Genomic DNA, 14,601 nt, shown 5'->3' on the forward strand with positions numbered 1-14,601 from the left:
GTGCGGTTATTTTTGTCACAGAAGCGAGAGATGAGTAGAGCGCGCTGTACTAGAAAGGAATTTAGGCGGCGGTAAGCTCTTGCAAATAGCCCGATATTGATCAATATAAATCACAAGCACTTTCTAAACGCCTTTATCTTCACCATTTGTCCTTATCTTTCTCTTCACGTCTCTTTTTTTTTTGTTTTTTATAGTAACTTGCTCAGCTTCTCCCCCGACTGCTTTGGGTTCTCCTTTCAAGGAAGAAAACACGGGAAGATTGTTTTGGTTTTTTGAACTTATCTGTCCTTTTCTGCATTAATCTGTCCCTAATTGTTATAAAAGTACGAAATACTGAGAAACTCGACACTGGGCCGACTTTGTCGGCTCCCAGGTCTCATCACGCAGCCGCTAATGAGGCTCAAAGCGCAGGCGTTCTCAGCCCTCCCTCTCATCCCTGGGTAATTACATGCCACCGTGGATGCAGATCAAAGCCATTATCACTTCCTAACTGGATCTCAATAATCCTGAATCCCAAGTATATATTGTGAACTTCTCAACATAATTCATACAGGGACCACAGAATGACAAAAGTGACCTTTCTAGTACTGACTTGCCTATTCTTTAGGACAGGTAATGAGACAGACACCACGTCTCTAATAAATCTGTCTCCTATTACTTAGAAATGTTAGTTTCAGTTTGAAGGCTTAGGGGGACTTCTCAGACTGGATTTCAGATATCCAGTGGGAAGAGGCGTTCCCCAAACTCCTCTTTATCAGCTTGAAATGGGGTTTTGCAATCTCTCCAAGGGCTTTAGTGCAAGCTCTGAAGCACAGGTTGCTTATTCTGAGTGCCTGTGTATGTCTAATACCTGAAAAGATTAATAAACCATGGTATATTCCACTCTAGGCTTTTCCAAGCTTTCCTGGGTCACCAGAAAAGCACAAAGAAGTGCTCCTGTTGTCGCAGTTGGAGATGGCCACCAGAAGGGTTTGTCAGTGGCCATTCTGTAGATAATCAGCCTTGTGACAGCCCCAGTTCAGAGCAGAGCTGCCCTGGCACAGCCCTGCTGCCCCGTTGAAGGCAGGAGTTCAGGGATGCCTTTGGCTGCCCAGCTCTGAGTGTTTGTTTTCCTTTTCCTGTGTTTGTGTGCTCCACGTTGCACACTGCACTGGGAGCCAGCACAGAAATTCTGAGGATTGTTTCAGTGTGTGAAATTGTTTCTAGGCCTAGGAAACTCTTCACTAAACAGAGACCAAAATGTTCCTGATTGCTTCTTTCAATTCCAGTAGAAATGGCAAGGCAATATTGGGGCCTATGATGTGATCAAAGTAATTGTCATCAGGTCTGATTGTAGCATAACTCTAATGATTTTAACAGTGCTGAGAGCAAAGTCCCTGAGCTGACAAAGAGCTACTACCATAGAAATTTTTTTTTAACTTGATCTTTTCACCAAAGGTAAAGGTAGTAGGATTTAAACTCAGCAAAATAAACAAGTCTTAAGAATTTCATGCCACGAGAGGATGAACCGTCAAAACGACTAATGCAAATCGTGTGCGTATAAAATCACATGACAGCTTATTCCTCCATAATTCCCATTCTTTATTGTCCTTTCCCATTTCCTTCAGAGCAGTTCCCTTTGTACCCCAAGGACCCGACCCCAGTGGGATCCCCCAGCAGAGCGAGAGGCTCTGCCCAAATGCAGCACCCTGCTGGAGCTGGGGCTGCTGCCACCAAACCATGGGGGAACAAAGCAGAAACCCCTCCAACAATTCTCCTGCCCCGGGCTCCTTCTGCGGATGAGCTTCCAGCTCAGTGAGTGAGAAGTTCCTTTGTGCAGTGTGCAGAGCAGACAGAGCTGGGTGTCCCCACACAGGAGCCCCCTGCAGCAGATTGCAGCCCAGATTGTGTCTGTGCCACCATCCCATCCCCAAATACAATAATCCAGCTCTTGGTGCTGGGCCCTGCATGTCTCATTGATTGTTTTGGTCACTGGGCTGAACTCCTTCTGAAGTTCTCTCATTCCTGGGATCGGTTCCTTGCTCCATCTTCATTCTGCTCCTGGCTTGCCAGTTTCAGCTTGCTCAGTGTTTGTGACACCATTTTTATAAAAAGTTTACACTCATCACCTCGTGTGCTCCAACTTGCTCATCTTCCTGTGCAAAGCAAAGGCATCAATCCCAACAATTCTCAATATTGAGAAGTGTTTGAATGTGCAATCTATAAACAGGCTCTTCACGTTGTCTTTTAATCTACCCTGCATGTTTACATTCAAAATACCTCCTGATTCACAGCATCTGAAATATGGGGAATGTTTACTCTTTGTAACACAAACATTTTTGTCAAACTATGTTTTTATACCAGCAATTTTTAATATCTCAGATGATCAAAGATACATTACAGCTTAGTAAGTAACCTGCAAAAAAAGAACACTGAAGAACAATACAACCAGTTACAAAAAAATTCCTCTATTTTTATTTTTATTAGAGTAATAAAATTATTTCACTCCTGGAAGACCATGTATCTTCTCCAGATTACCATTCCTTCAGAAAAATTTCTATTTATTAATGATCATATTTAAAAAAGAAAACACCCTTTCTTTTAATTTCTGCAAAAGTGAAATACACCAACTGGGCAAACAAATATCTGTATTCTCTAGTGAACTGACTGAACAGTGAATCAGAAATGAGAAATAGATGCCATACACCTGGACCAAAACCTGAACAAGTCACAGACTGTCTGTAGAAATTTTTTGCTACTTCCTGAGGTTTTTGGGGGGGGGGGGGGGGGGGTTGGAGGGTTGTGGTGAAGTGAGGTTTTTTTTTTTGCTTGTTTGAGTTTTTAAATATTTGTTTCATTTTAATTAATGAAATAAACCAATATCTGCTCTCAAACCTGAATTTCTTTTTTTTTTTAATAGCCACAGAATATAATTTCCTGACACCCAAGACAATTCCTTGCAATGTTACTTTCCCAGAGGCTTTTATTTCCATTCTAAATAGAAAATATTACATTTTAAAATAATTACAGTTGTGGGAGAAAGAATTCACTGCAGGTAGGGAAAAATATTTGGTGTTACACACACCTTGATGTAATGTTTACAGTGATGAGAACTGGTTGAGATTAGATGGTAAATGAAAAAAAAAAATTGAGACTTCAGGTTGCAAATACCCGGTCTAAGGGTTGTGCCGTTCAGAGAGCAGCACAGCCAAGACAAGACACAAATCTCACAGGAGGAGAGGCTGAAAGTGGGTGGGAATGCAGCTGGGAACTTCTCCCTTGCCAGCCCCCAGCCCTGTGAGGGAGGAGGGAGCACTCAGTGAGCGGAGGCAGCTCCTTCCCCTGGGCTGGGCTCACAGAACCAGGGGCTGTGTAGGTGGAAAGGCTGGCGTTGGTTAGATTTCTTTCATGCTTACAAGGAACCTAATTATTTGACTGCAGACCTATCAAAATGCCTCTGTCAAAAGCATTCCTTGTCAGAAATGATAGAAGGTATTAATCTAAAAAGTTCATCCTTTCATTTTTTTCCAGTGAAAAATCTCAGGAAGCAATTATGATCATAATTCATTTTAAAACTAGAGAACAAGTAAATTGAAAAGAGTTACAGAAAGAATGGGAATTTTAATTCCATATAAAATCCACAACCTTTTTGTACTTGCACTCCTGCTTATATTGCATGTAGATGTTTTTACTTGCACAGGTTGTAGGAAAATGGAAGAAATAATTCCTGAAATAAGAAGAGAGCACAGTGTTACATCTGAAATCTGAACTTGTAATAGATGAAAGGATATTGACTTCCTTTTGTGCAGTATCAGAGCTGTGAAGAAATGCACACATCTCTGGTGTGCATCCTCTTTTCATTTAGCAGCAAATAGCAGCCCCCTCAACAATAAACAGTCTGAGCACTCCACATGATCAGGTTTTGGGGTTTTTTCCCCTTGTGCTCTTGGGACACTGCCAGGTTTGTGAGTTCAGTAATTCCACTCAGAAAAGAAGACACAAATCGCCCTAGGAATGGCACAGGCCCAATCTTTCACCATACCAAACCACCTTTCCCCAGAGCTGCCTCCCCCGTGCTCCGAGCATCAGCAGCTGCGCTGACGGCGCCGCAGGCACTCCTGCGAGCCTGGGCTCAGCTCAGCTGCCCTGGAAGCCAAATTTACCCGAGTCTGTTCTGCTCTCTGCATGGGGGGGCTTTGAAATCGCTGCTCACAGCCCCGTGGGAGAAGGGAAATGGTCACATTCCACAGGCAGCTGGAGCTCCTGCAGCTTCAGCCTGAACTGGCACTTACAGGTCGTGCAGAACCTCACAGGATGTGCAGCACAGGTGTTGTACTTCAGAGTTACCACTGCAGCTCACATTTCTCAGCAGGGAATGGCATGGTATTGAGAGGAATAGCAGATTTTTCTTTCCAAACGAGCTGTGGGTCTGCTGGTAGGTAAAACCAGCACTGGGATATAAAAGAAACCATGGGAAGGATTCCACTGATTGATGGATAGAAAAAGATATTTGCTTTTACAAAAAACTTTAGGTTTACTTTTAAATAAAATAAGTCTATTTTGTTTGTAAATAATAATAAACTAAATAAGACACTGAGAGATGAAAGAAACAATGAGGAAGAAAAGCCTAAATTTCCATAAGAATTTAAAATTAAAAGGGACGTTTATACATTAGAGGGAAATTTTTGGTATCAGGTGTATCTCAACTCTGCACCTCTCAAGCACCTCAACCAAGGGGGAAGAGAGAAGGGAAATGCAGCTGGGAAATTAGGATAAAAAGCAGGCTGCATCCTCCAAAAATTTGCGAGGTCCCAGGGAAATGTCCCAAGGCCTCTCCCTTTATCTGAATAAAGACAGAAACGACTCCCCTGTCTCCTTTTCGGACATAAGGGTCTGGTGTTTGTGGATTAATTTTCCTAACAGCACAGGAAAAAACAGGAAAGTGCCAAAAAGCTGGGATTAAATGACAGCATTTATCTGAAATAATGTCTTCTATCATTCATCACCCTACAGGTTTGTTTCTCGACAATGGTGAGGTGAAAAATTACTTTAACTGGTGGCTGGGGTGAACCTGAAGAGGAAATTCCTTGTTTCTGGATGTAAAACTCCAGGGCCCTGCTCTGCCCTTCCAGGAGATATCCCAGCCCTTCCTTTGCCCTCTCCCTTCTGTTCCCAGGGCCTCTTGCACACGAGGTGTTGGTGGCAGCCACAGAGCAGCACGAGCTGACGAGCCCCTAATCCCAAAGCTCCCCATTCCCACTGTGAGGTGCTGCCCCATCCTGTGTCACCCCGCATTTCCCCACTCCCAGGGGCGGATTAGTCCTTAAATCAGCGTGCCTGCCCCAGTGCAGGGAGCAGGAAAACGCCTGCTTGTCACGGCCTGACCAGCAAACCCAAAGGGTTTTGTTGTGGCTGCCGAAATGAGGGTTCCTGCCGGGAACCGTCCCCTCTGTCACTCCCTCCCGCCGTACTTGTGCAGGAACGGGATGGCGCAGCTCCAGCCCAGCTCTCCTCCTTAACGCCCCCAAATCCAGCTCCTGGGATTAAACCACAAAGGCACAACAAAGCAGGAACCGAACCAAGCCCGAATTCGAACACGACTCCGTGTTTCGTGGCGCGGGCAGGCGGTCACTGCGGGAGCCGCAGCGAGCGCCCCGTTCCCAGCCCGCACGGAATCTTCCCTCGGGCACGGCCGGGGATGCTCAGGGCCGGGATGCGGCACCGGCGGGGCTGGGGCTGCCCTGCCCGAGCACCTGTCCCGGCAGAGCTGGAAATGCTCCCATCGACACCTTCCGGCCCGTTCTGCTGCTCCCAAACAAGCTGTGCTCAAAGTCCGTCTGCGCCCATCCAAGGGGGCTGCCGGTGCTCACTGCTGGGAAATACATTGATTTTCAAAGCGCTTCTGCTCGCTTATCCCGCGTTTGGCAAACCACATCTAGGAAGCATTTTCACAAGAGTGTCTGGCTGTACAATATACATTCGAGGTCCTGCAACCCGTCATAATTTAGACCTCCTGTAGCCTTATATTTAACTTATGCCTTTATTCCCCATGCATGTAACTCGAAACTACAACTACAAAATTACCGAGCACGTTCTTTAGCAGAAAAAAATGAGAGGAATTACTAAAATAATAGTTATTAATTGTATACCTTCTTGACCACTACCACTGTCCCCCTAATAGCAGAGCATTCTTTTAAAAGGGAAAGAAACCCATAAAATTGTTCTGTGGAAACTTCTACCATCTACAAACTAGAATTTTATTCCAGTGTTCACACAACATCGAGATGATGCACGCACGGTTTTTCTGAGCAGTCTTTCCCGTTGCTCACTGCAATTCAACATGCAGGGCTGTCCCATTATGTGGAACAAAGTGGCACAGAGGGGAGTGGGGAATTCCTTCCCCTGCGGGAGGGTGAATTCATCACCGACTCACCTTGAGGAAAGCGAAATTCAGCGAGCACACACACACACACACACGCACACACCAGGTCACGGGTGCCAAGCCGCATCTCTTTTCCCGTACCGGGGACAGCGATGGCAAAGTCGTGCCCGCGTTCCGAGCCGCTGCCGTCGCTGCGGTGCCGCAGCTGCAGCACAGACGGAGGCGCCGGGGCCGAGCGGCCGCTGCTGCTGCAGCCCAGAGCCGGCGCGGGAGGCACGGGGAGCACGAGCCGGGAGCAGCCGCGCCAAAGGCAGGAGGAGATCGGAACCCAGCAGCGATTTGACTTTAAAGCAACACCGTGACCTGCCGTAAGAGCAGCAGCTTTTCCAAGAACGACTCGCTTTCTCCCAAAACCGAGCGCCGGCTCCCAACTCCACATAGCACAGGGAGAAGAGGGCGTGGATCCAGCGATCAGCGCCAGAAAAACGAAATTAAAGCGATCGCGCTCTTTCCAGTGTAACGCCGCGATCACTAAATCACATCAGAGCTCCTTGGGAGCAGCGGCAACTCCTCCCTGCCTGAAACCTTTCCCCGGTGTTCCACAATTCTGCCCAGGAAAGCCGCTGGGACTCACACAGGAGTGATAAAAGGCAGCAAAGGTGGATCAGTCAGGGGCCCGAGGCTGGGAACACCCGCCCTGTTGAGAAAGCATTTATTCAAGTCACTGCCAGGACTGCCTAACACTATTCTGGGCTTTTTTTCTTTTTTTTCTCCTGCCCGATTTGCTTTCCTTTCTGCTCTCCTTTCTCTGAAACACAAAGGTGCAACAGAGATCAGCTCCTTTTAGCGCTCGCAAAGGAAACAATCCAGACTGCTAAGACTTTATTGATGTCTCCTAACACGTACCTAACAAAGCACAACAAACTCGAAGCGGGCTGGCCAGAGCACGGGATATTTCCGCCACTAAAAAACCCACACTTCCCACTGTTAAAACTGAAAAAGTCGATTGATTTATGTATTAAGAAATTCTAAAGAGGCATAAACGACGGAAATTCACCTCGGTGATAAAAACATGGGTTCTTTGAGAAAAACAAACCGCCTTTAAGATAATCTCTTAAAAGAAACAGAAACGAAGGAAAGTAGAATTAGAGACTTGAAGAAAAGACAATTTACGTATTCCGGTCTTCTCCGACTAAAAAACCAAAATGCAGTGACTCAGCACTTTAAGAGGAATGTGGGCGGCTCTGAAAAGAGCCTTTGTTTGGTGATGAGCCTCACTGAGCATTTACTTGGTTTTCACCTTGTGGCTGTCGGTCTTCTTGGGCAGCAGCACGGCCTGGATGTTGGGCAGCACGCCGCCCTGCGCGATCGTCACCTTGCCCAGCAGCTTGTTGAGCTCCTCGTCGTTGCGGATGGCGAGCTGCAGGTGGCGGGGGATGATGCGCGTCTTCTTGTTGTCGCGGGCCGCGTTGCCCGCCAGCTCCAGGATCTCGGCCGTCAGGTACTCCAGCACGGCCGCCAGGTACACCGGCGCGCCCGCGCCCACGCGCTCCGCGTAGTTGCCCTTGCGCAGCAGCCGGTGCACGCGGCCCACGGGGAACTGCAGCCCGGCCCGCGACGAGCGCGACTTGGCCTTGGCCCGCGCCTTGCCGCCCTGCTTCCCGCGACCCGACATCTTGCCTGCAGCGATTCCGCGGCGACGACAGCGACAAGAACCAAGAGAGTCGGAGGAGCTCCGAGCCCGCCTTACCGCCTGCCTTATATACAATCCGGGCGGATCGGCAGCGCCTCCTACGATTGGCTGCGAGAGAGAAGTTGGTGCCGCAGCCAATGGAAAAGCGAATCCAAATGTGGCCAATGGCGGATCCCGGCGCCGAGCTCGGAACTGACAGACAGCCAATGGCGAGGCGGCGGTGTCGGCGGAGCTGCTATAAAGGCGGCTGCCGAGGCAGTGCCGTTGCTGCTGAGCGCTGTCGCTGTGTGAGTTGGTGTTGTGAGGAGCTGCGGCTGCTGCTGCCGAAATGCCCGAGCCGGCCAAGTCCGCCCCCGCGCCCAAGAAGGGCTCCAAGAAGGCGGTGACCAAGACGCAGAAGAAGGGCGACAAGAAGCGCAAGAAGAGCCGCAAGGAGAGCTACTCCATCTACGTGTACAAGGTGCTGAAGCAGGTGCACCCCGACACGGGCATCTCGTCCAAGGCCATGGGCATCATGAACTCCTTCGTCAACGACATCTTCGAGCGCATCGCGGGCGAGGCCTCGCGCCTGGCGCACTACAACAAGCGCTCCACCATCACCTCGCGGGAGATCCAGACGGCCGTGCGCCTGCTGCTGCCCGGCGAGCTGGCCAAGCACGCCGTGTCCGAGGGCACCAAGGCCGTCACCAAGTACACCAGCTCCAAGTAAATGCTTGGCTAAAACCTGCTTAACCCAAAGGCTCTTTTAAGAGCCACCCACATTCTCATTAAAAGAGCTGTTCTTTTCGTAAGTCCTTGCCCCTTTAGTTTTGCCTATTGTAGAGGGAAATATGCATTTAATGTGTAAAAGTGTCGTGATTTTTATGTATAGCAGGTTTTACACTAATTTCCTGAGACTATATCCTGCTTCTATCAGGAGCTTGCTTCTCGCACTTACTTGGTTCGATGGTGGCGCCTAAAAAATTAACTTTCACGGTCTCAAAACGGCCCAAAAATATCATTAATCCGTTAAGGCATGCTCAGGGGTGTGGGGGGGGAAATGACGCCTGTTCTTTTAACTGCCTAAATCGGACGCATTAAAAGCACAGGCGCTTCCTGACGGCCCTGTGCTCTTGGTTTCTAGTTGTTTCTGAGCAAATGGATACGGGATGGATACCCTCTCTTCTTCACTCCCCCGAAAAGGTATTTTCGCGAATGACCGGGGGAAGAAAACTGAGACGATGTTCTGCCTTATCAGTCCCAAACTGCACAGTCCTGCCTGGGCACTACCACCTAGCACAGGCTCCCCAGAGTTGTTTTTCCCCGGTTTCATTTTCCCCTCTCTGTCCCCGCCGTGTCCCCGCGCCCCGCACTCTCCGCCGCCGAGCGCGGACGGGGCTGCAGCGCGCGGGCAGAGCCGGGGTCGCGCCGCTGCCGCGCTCGGGCCGACCTGAGTGAGGACTGCGCGGAGCCTCCCCGCGGGCGGGTCCGGCCGCCTCTGGCCCCTCCCGCCCGCCGCTGATTGGTGCCGCTCGTAGCTCGAGCGCGGCCCGAGCGCGCGCTGCCCCGGGGCGCGCTCCCCGCACGGGACGCGGCGCTTCCAGCGGGCCGGGGCAGCGGCCGGGCCGGGAGAGCTCGGCGGGTCTGGGCAAGGCGGCTGCAGCCTGCGCCTTCTGCCTTGCTGCCGCGGCTGCGAACCGAAGGTCGCTACTGAGCGGGGAGAAATCGAGAGCGCTCGGAAAATGGAGGCGGCTGCCGGCGGCAGCTTCAGCCAGGAGTCCCGGAATGAACGCTAGTGGAGCGGATTTAGACAAAGGAGGGCGAGCCTCGGGCTCGCCCTGCCCCGTTCTCCGGCGGTGCCGCTGCCGCCGCCCACGCTGTGCTCCGCCAGCCCCTGCTGGAAGGGGGCGGGGGCGGGGCGGGGCCAGGGCGCGTTTCCCGCCCCGGGGGCGGGGCCTTCTCCCGGGCTCGCCACAAGCGCCCAATGGCTGCCGGCCGCTGCCGCGCGAGCGGCCAATGGGCGCGGGCAGCGGGGCTATAAATAGCGGCAGCTGTGAGCCGGGGCGTAAGCAGTTTCGTGAGCAGAGAGGCGCGGGTGCGGGGCTCGCAGCGATGGCGCGCACGAAGCAGACGGCGCGGAAGTCGACGGGCGGCAAGGCGCCCCGCAAGCAGCTGGCCACCAAGGCTGCCCGCAAGAGCGCGCCGGCCACGGGCGGCGTCAAGAAGCCGCACCGCTACCGGCCCGGCACGGTGGCGCTGCGCGAGATCCGGCGCTACCAGAAGTCCACGGAGCTGCTGATCCGCAAGCTGCCCTTCCAGCGCCTGGTGCGCGAGATCGCGCAGGACTTCAAGACCGACCTGCGCTTCCAGAGCTCGGCCGTCATGGCGCTGCAGGAGGCCAGCGAGGCCTACCTGGTGGGGCTCTTCGAGGACACCAACCTGTGCGCCATCCACGCCAAGCGCGTCACCATCATGCCCAAGGACATCCAGCTGGCCCGCCGCATCCGCGGAGAGCGCGCCTGAGCTCCCTGCCGTAACCCTCGCAGACCCAAAGGCTCTTTTAAGAGCCACCACATGAACAATTAAAAGAGCTGTTGCACTATCTTTAATATGGTTTTAGTAGTTGGAGGAGGGAACCTTCATGGTTCAGGGGATCACTACACCAAGCGCCCTGGGCTTTTAAAACAGCTGCTCCATGATCTGCAGACCCGGCTGTTAATGTTCGCTTAATGTTTTATTAGGGTCCAGTAGTAAAATTTTCACTGAGTCCGAGAAATTTTAATCTATTCTAGAGCCAGGATTTTTAATTGCATTGTCTTTAGCAGGGGACAACTGCAGTCACAGTTGTTTATTTAATCGCCCCTCCTCCCTTAAACTTATGTCCTCAGGCACACTCGCAGGGGTGTAAACTCCGTTCTACTTAAGGCTCTGCTTACCCCCCTTAAACTAACGTGTTTTCACATACTCTTCCTTGCATGCGGTTTGTAAAACACGAGTTACTCTGTAAAGACTCGGGAACGAGTTGTAAATGAACTCGAGAGCCGTATGGAATTGTATAAAAAAAAATTTAATATGCAGGAGTTCAGAAAATGAGACTCAGAAAAGCATAAAAGAAGTCGGGATTACAAAAATCTAACCTTAAAAATAAAAATAAAAATTAAGAAACGGCTCGTTTCCAAGCAGTGCTGCAGCCCTTTTATTATCCATGTGGTGACTCTTAAACTAAGAGTCTTTGGATCTATGGCGGCTGCCTCTCTTCTCTGTCGGCCAGAGACTGAGGCTTTAAAGAGTTGCCAATTATTTCATTTGAAGAATTTTCTCTCCTTCATTTTGTACCCATTATTTAACTTTTCCATCCAGTAAGATCTGTTTTTTAAAGTTCTACATCTTTCAAGTCCCTCTTGAATATCGTACGTCGGGACCAGTTTTTCATGTGTATTTGCAGTTTTTCCTACATATCTGAGATTGAGGTCTTAAACAGAAGCCGTAAAAGAAAAAAATGAAAAAAAAATCAGAAACACCCGTAAGGGGGCAGCAGGGACTAACAAAACACTTTAAATGAGTTCTATTTACTTCTGAAGCCGTTAAGAAGCTACTTTGTGGAATTTTAGAATAATAAATCTAATTATTAAGTAAGTGCTTAATATTTATGGCATATGTTAATACAAATTTTATAATTCAGATCGGGAAGACTAATGAAGTGTAGAGCTAAAAATAAATTATTTCCCTATAAATTAATAAATTCTTGAAGACACCTATGAAGTATATGGCACTTCTTTGTGGTATGGATATGAGAGGAGAGAGACCATGGCTGAAACTCGGGGCGGGGAGGGAACTTTTTAACGTTTACCATTCGCACTCCTCAGAGGAACTCCTGCAAAAGCACACAGGTAATGCGCTGGAACAGGGAAGCTCCCTTTTAACCACAAGGAAAATGAAGAAATTAGTGCATAACAGGTAAAATGAAGGCTTTTCAGTACATAGCTGGGGCCAGTAGGAATAAGATGCAAGCCTAAAGAAACACAAATAAGAGTCTAAATAAAATTTGCTTGTATTACTGGATTATAAAGTTGACGATATTCGGGGTTAAATGTTAATTACTAAGGAATTTAGAGAAAAGTCTATAAAAAAAAGTACAGGTGAAGAAATCAAAGCTCTTTTGTTGAAAAAATGGGTGGCTCTTAAAAGAGCCTTTGGGTTAAGCAGACTTTAGCCAAGCATTTACTTGGAGCTGGTGTACTTGGTGACGGCCTTGGTGCCCTCGGACACGGCGTGCTTGGCCAGCTCGCCGGGCAGCAGCAGGCGCACGGCCGTCTGGATCTCCCGCGAGGTGATGGTGGAGCGCTTGTTGTAGTGCGCCAGGCGCGAGGCCTCGCCCGCGATGCGCTCGAAGATGTCGTTGACGAAGGAGTTCATGATGCCCATGGCCTTGGACGAGATGCCCGTGTCGGGGTGCACCTGCTTCAGCACCTTGTACACGTAGATGGAGTAGCTCTCCTTGCGGCTCTTCTTGCGCTTCTTGTCGCCCTTCTTCTGCGTCTTGGTCACCGCCTTCTTGGAGCCCTTCTTGGGCGCGGGGGCGGACTTGGCCGGCTCGGGCATTTCGGCAGCAGCAGCCGCAGCTCCTCACAACACCAACTCACACAGCGACAGCGCTCAGCAGCAACGGCACTGCCTCGGCAGCCGCCTTTATAGCAGCTCCGCCGACACCGCCGCCTCGCCATTGGCTGTCTGTCAGTTCCGAGCTCGGCGCCGGGATCCGCCATTGGCCACATTTGGATTCGCTTTTCCATTGGCTGCGGCACCAACTTCTCTCTCGCAGCCAATCGTAGGAGGCGCTGCCGATCCGCCCGGATTGTATATAAGGCAGGCGGTAAGGCGGGCTCGGAGCTCCTCCGACTCTCTTGGTTCTTGTCGCTGTCGTCGCCGCGGAATCGCTGCAGGCAAGATGTCGGGTCGCGGGAAGCAGGGCGGCAAGGCGCGGGCCAAGGCCAAGTCGCGCTCGTCGCGGGCCGGGCTGCAGTTCCCCGTGGGCCGCGTGCACCGGCTGCTGCGCAAGGGCAACTACGCGGAGCGCGTGGGCGCGGGCGCGCCGGTGTACCTGGCGGCCGTGCTGGAGTACCTGACGGCCGAGATCCTGGAGCTGGCGGGCAACGCGGCCCGCGACAACAAGAAGACGCGCATCATCCCCCGCCACCTGCAGCTCGCCATCCGCAACGACGAGGAGCTCAACAAGCTGCTGGGCAAGGTGACGATCGCGCAGGGCGGCGTGCTGCCCAACATCCAGGCCGTGCTGCTGCCCAAGAAGACCGACAGCCACAAGGTGAAAACCAAGTAAATGCTCAGTGAGGCTCATCACCAAACAAAGGCTCTTTTCAGAGCCGCCCACATTCCTCTTAAAGTGCTGAGTCACTGCATTTTGGTTTTTTAGTCGGAGAAGACCGGAATACGTAAGTTGTCTTTTCTTCAAGTCTCTAATTCTACTTTCCTTCGTTTCTGTTTCTTTTAAGAGATTATCTTAAAGGCGGTTTGTTTTTCTCAAAGAACCCATGTTTTTATCACCGAGGTGAATTTCCGTCGTTTATGCCTCTTTAGAATTTCTTAATACATAAATCAATCGACTTTTTCAGTTTTAACAGTGGGAAGTGTGGGTTTTTTAGTGGCGGAAATATCCCGTGCTCTGGCCAGCCCGCTTCGAGTTTGTTGTGCTTTGTTAGGTACGTGTTAGGAGACATCAATAAAGTCTTAGCAGTCTGGATTGTTTCCTTTGCGAGCGCTAAAAGGAGCTGATCTCTGTTGCACCTTCGTGTTTCAGAGAAAGGAGAGCAGAAAGGAAAGCAAATCGGGCAGGAGAAAAAAAAGAAAAAAAGCCCAGAATAGTGTTAGGCAGTCCTGGCAGTGACTTGAATAAATGCTTTCTCAACAGGGCGGGTGTTCCCAGCCTCGGGCCCCTGACTGATCCACCTTTGCTGCCTTTTATCACTCCTGTGTGAGTCCCAGCGGCTTTCCTGGGCAGAATTGTGGAACACCGGGGAAAGGTTTCAGGCAGGGAGGAGTTGCCGCTGCTCCCAAGGAGCTCTGATGTGATTTAGTGATCGCGGCGTTACACTGGAAAGAGCGCGATCGCTTTAATTTCGTTTTTCTGGCGCTGATCGCTGGATCCACGCCCTCTTCTCCCTGTGCTATGTGGAGTTGGGAGCCGGCGCTCGGTTTTGGGAGAAAGCGAGTCGTTCTTGGAAAAGCTGCTGCTCTTACGGCAGGTCACGGTGTTGCTTTAAAGTCAAATCGCTGCTGGGTTCCGATCTCCTCCTGCCTTTGGCGCGGCTGCTCCCGGCTCGTGCTCCCCGTGCCTCCCGCGCCGGCTCTGGGCTGCAGCAGCAGCGGCCGCTCGGCCCCGGCGCCTCCGTCTGTGCTGCAGCTGCGGCACCGCAGCGACGGCAGCGGCTCGGAACGCGGGCACGACTTTGCCATCGCTGTCCCCGGTACGGGAAAAGAGATGCGGCTTGGCACCCGTGACCTGGTGTGTGCGTGTGTGTGTGTGTGTGTGCTCGCTGAATTTCGCTTTCCT

The 14,601-nt window shown here is 50.8% G+C and overlaps 5 protein-coding genes across 5 annotated transcripts; 3 read left to right on the forward strand and 2 right to left on the reverse strand.

Moving 5' to 3' along the window:
• Positions 1 to 7,228: 7,228 nt before the first annotated feature.
• On the reverse strand, positions 7,229 to 8,036 carry LOC132073756 (histone H2A-like). The gene has a single exon (XM_059472983.1). It carries the CDS (start codon positions 8,034 to 8,036, stop codon positions 7,647 to 7,649), a length of 390 nt encoding a protein of 129 aa, XP_059328966.1. The 3' UTR covers positions 7,229 to 7,646.
• Positions 8,037 to 8,380: 344 nt separating this feature from the next.
• On the forward strand, positions 8,381 to 8,778 carry LOC132073766 (histone H2B 1/2/3/4/6). Its single transcript, XM_059472993.1, has one exon. The coding sequence runs from the start codon at positions 8,383 to 8,385 to the stop codon at positions 8,761 to 8,763; it is 381 nt and encodes a 126-aa protein (XP_059328976.1). The 5' UTR covers positions 8,381 to 8,382; the 3' UTR covers positions 8,764 to 8,778.
• A 1,367-nt stretch (positions 8,779 to 10,145) lies between these two features.
• LOC132073745 (histone H3) lies at positions 10,146 to 10,603 on the forward strand. The gene has a single exon (XM_059472972.1). The coding sequence runs from the start codon at positions 10,146 to 10,148 to the stop codon at positions 10,554 to 10,556; it is 411 nt and encodes a 136-aa protein (XP_059328955.1). The 3' UTR covers positions 10,557 to 10,603.
• Positions 10,604 to 12,254: 1,651 nt separating this feature from the next.
• Positions 12,255 to 12,662, reverse strand: LOC132073763 (histone H2B 1/2/3/4/6). The gene has a single exon (XM_059472991.1). It carries the CDS (start codon positions 12,633 to 12,635, stop codon positions 12,255 to 12,257), a length of 381 nt encoding a protein of 126 aa, XP_059328974.1. The 5' UTR covers positions 12,636 to 12,662.
• A 304-nt stretch (positions 12,663 to 12,966) lies between these two features.
• Positions 12,967 to 13,789, forward strand: LOC132073755 (histone H2A-like). Its single transcript, XM_059472982.1, has one exon. It carries the CDS (start codon positions 12,982 to 12,984, stop codon positions 13,369 to 13,371), a length of 390 nt encoding a protein of 129 aa, XP_059328965.1. The 5' UTR covers positions 12,967 to 12,981; the 3' UTR covers positions 13,372 to 13,789.
• Positions 13,790 to 14,601: the final 812 nt, after the last annotated feature.

This window comes from Ammospiza nelsoni, chromosome 5 (assembly GCF_027579445.1).
Source record: "Ammospiza nelsoni isolate bAmmNel1 chromosome 5, bAmmNel1.pri, whole genome shotgun sequence".
NCBI classification, from domain to species: domain Eukaryota; kingdom Metazoa; phylum Chordata; class Aves; order Passeriformes; family Passerellidae; genus Ammospiza; species Ammospiza nelsoni.

What these genes read in the sequence shown, in the direction of transcription:
- LOC132073745 (XM_059472972.1), top strand. Translation starts at nt 10,146, where the DNA reads ATGGCGCGCACGAAGCAGACGGCGCGGAAGTCGACGGGCGGCAAGGCG.
- LOC132073756 (XM_059472983.1), bottom strand. Translation starts at nt 8,036, where the DNA reads ATGTCGGGTCGCGGGAAGCAGGGCGGCAAGGCGCGGGCCAAGGCCAAG.
- LOC132073766 (XM_059472993.1), top strand. Translation starts at nt 8,383, where the DNA reads ATGCCCGAGCCGGCCAAGTCCGCCCCCGCGCCCAAGAAGGGCTCCAAG.
- LOC132073763 (XM_059472991.1), bottom strand. Translation starts at nt 12,635, where the DNA reads ATGCCCGAGCCGGCCAAGTCCGCCCCCGCGCCCAAGAAGGGCTCCAAG.
- LOC132073755 (XM_059472982.1), top strand. Translation starts at nt 12,982, where the DNA reads ATGTCGGGTCGCGGGAAGCAGGGCGGCAAGGCGCGGGCCAAGGCCAAG.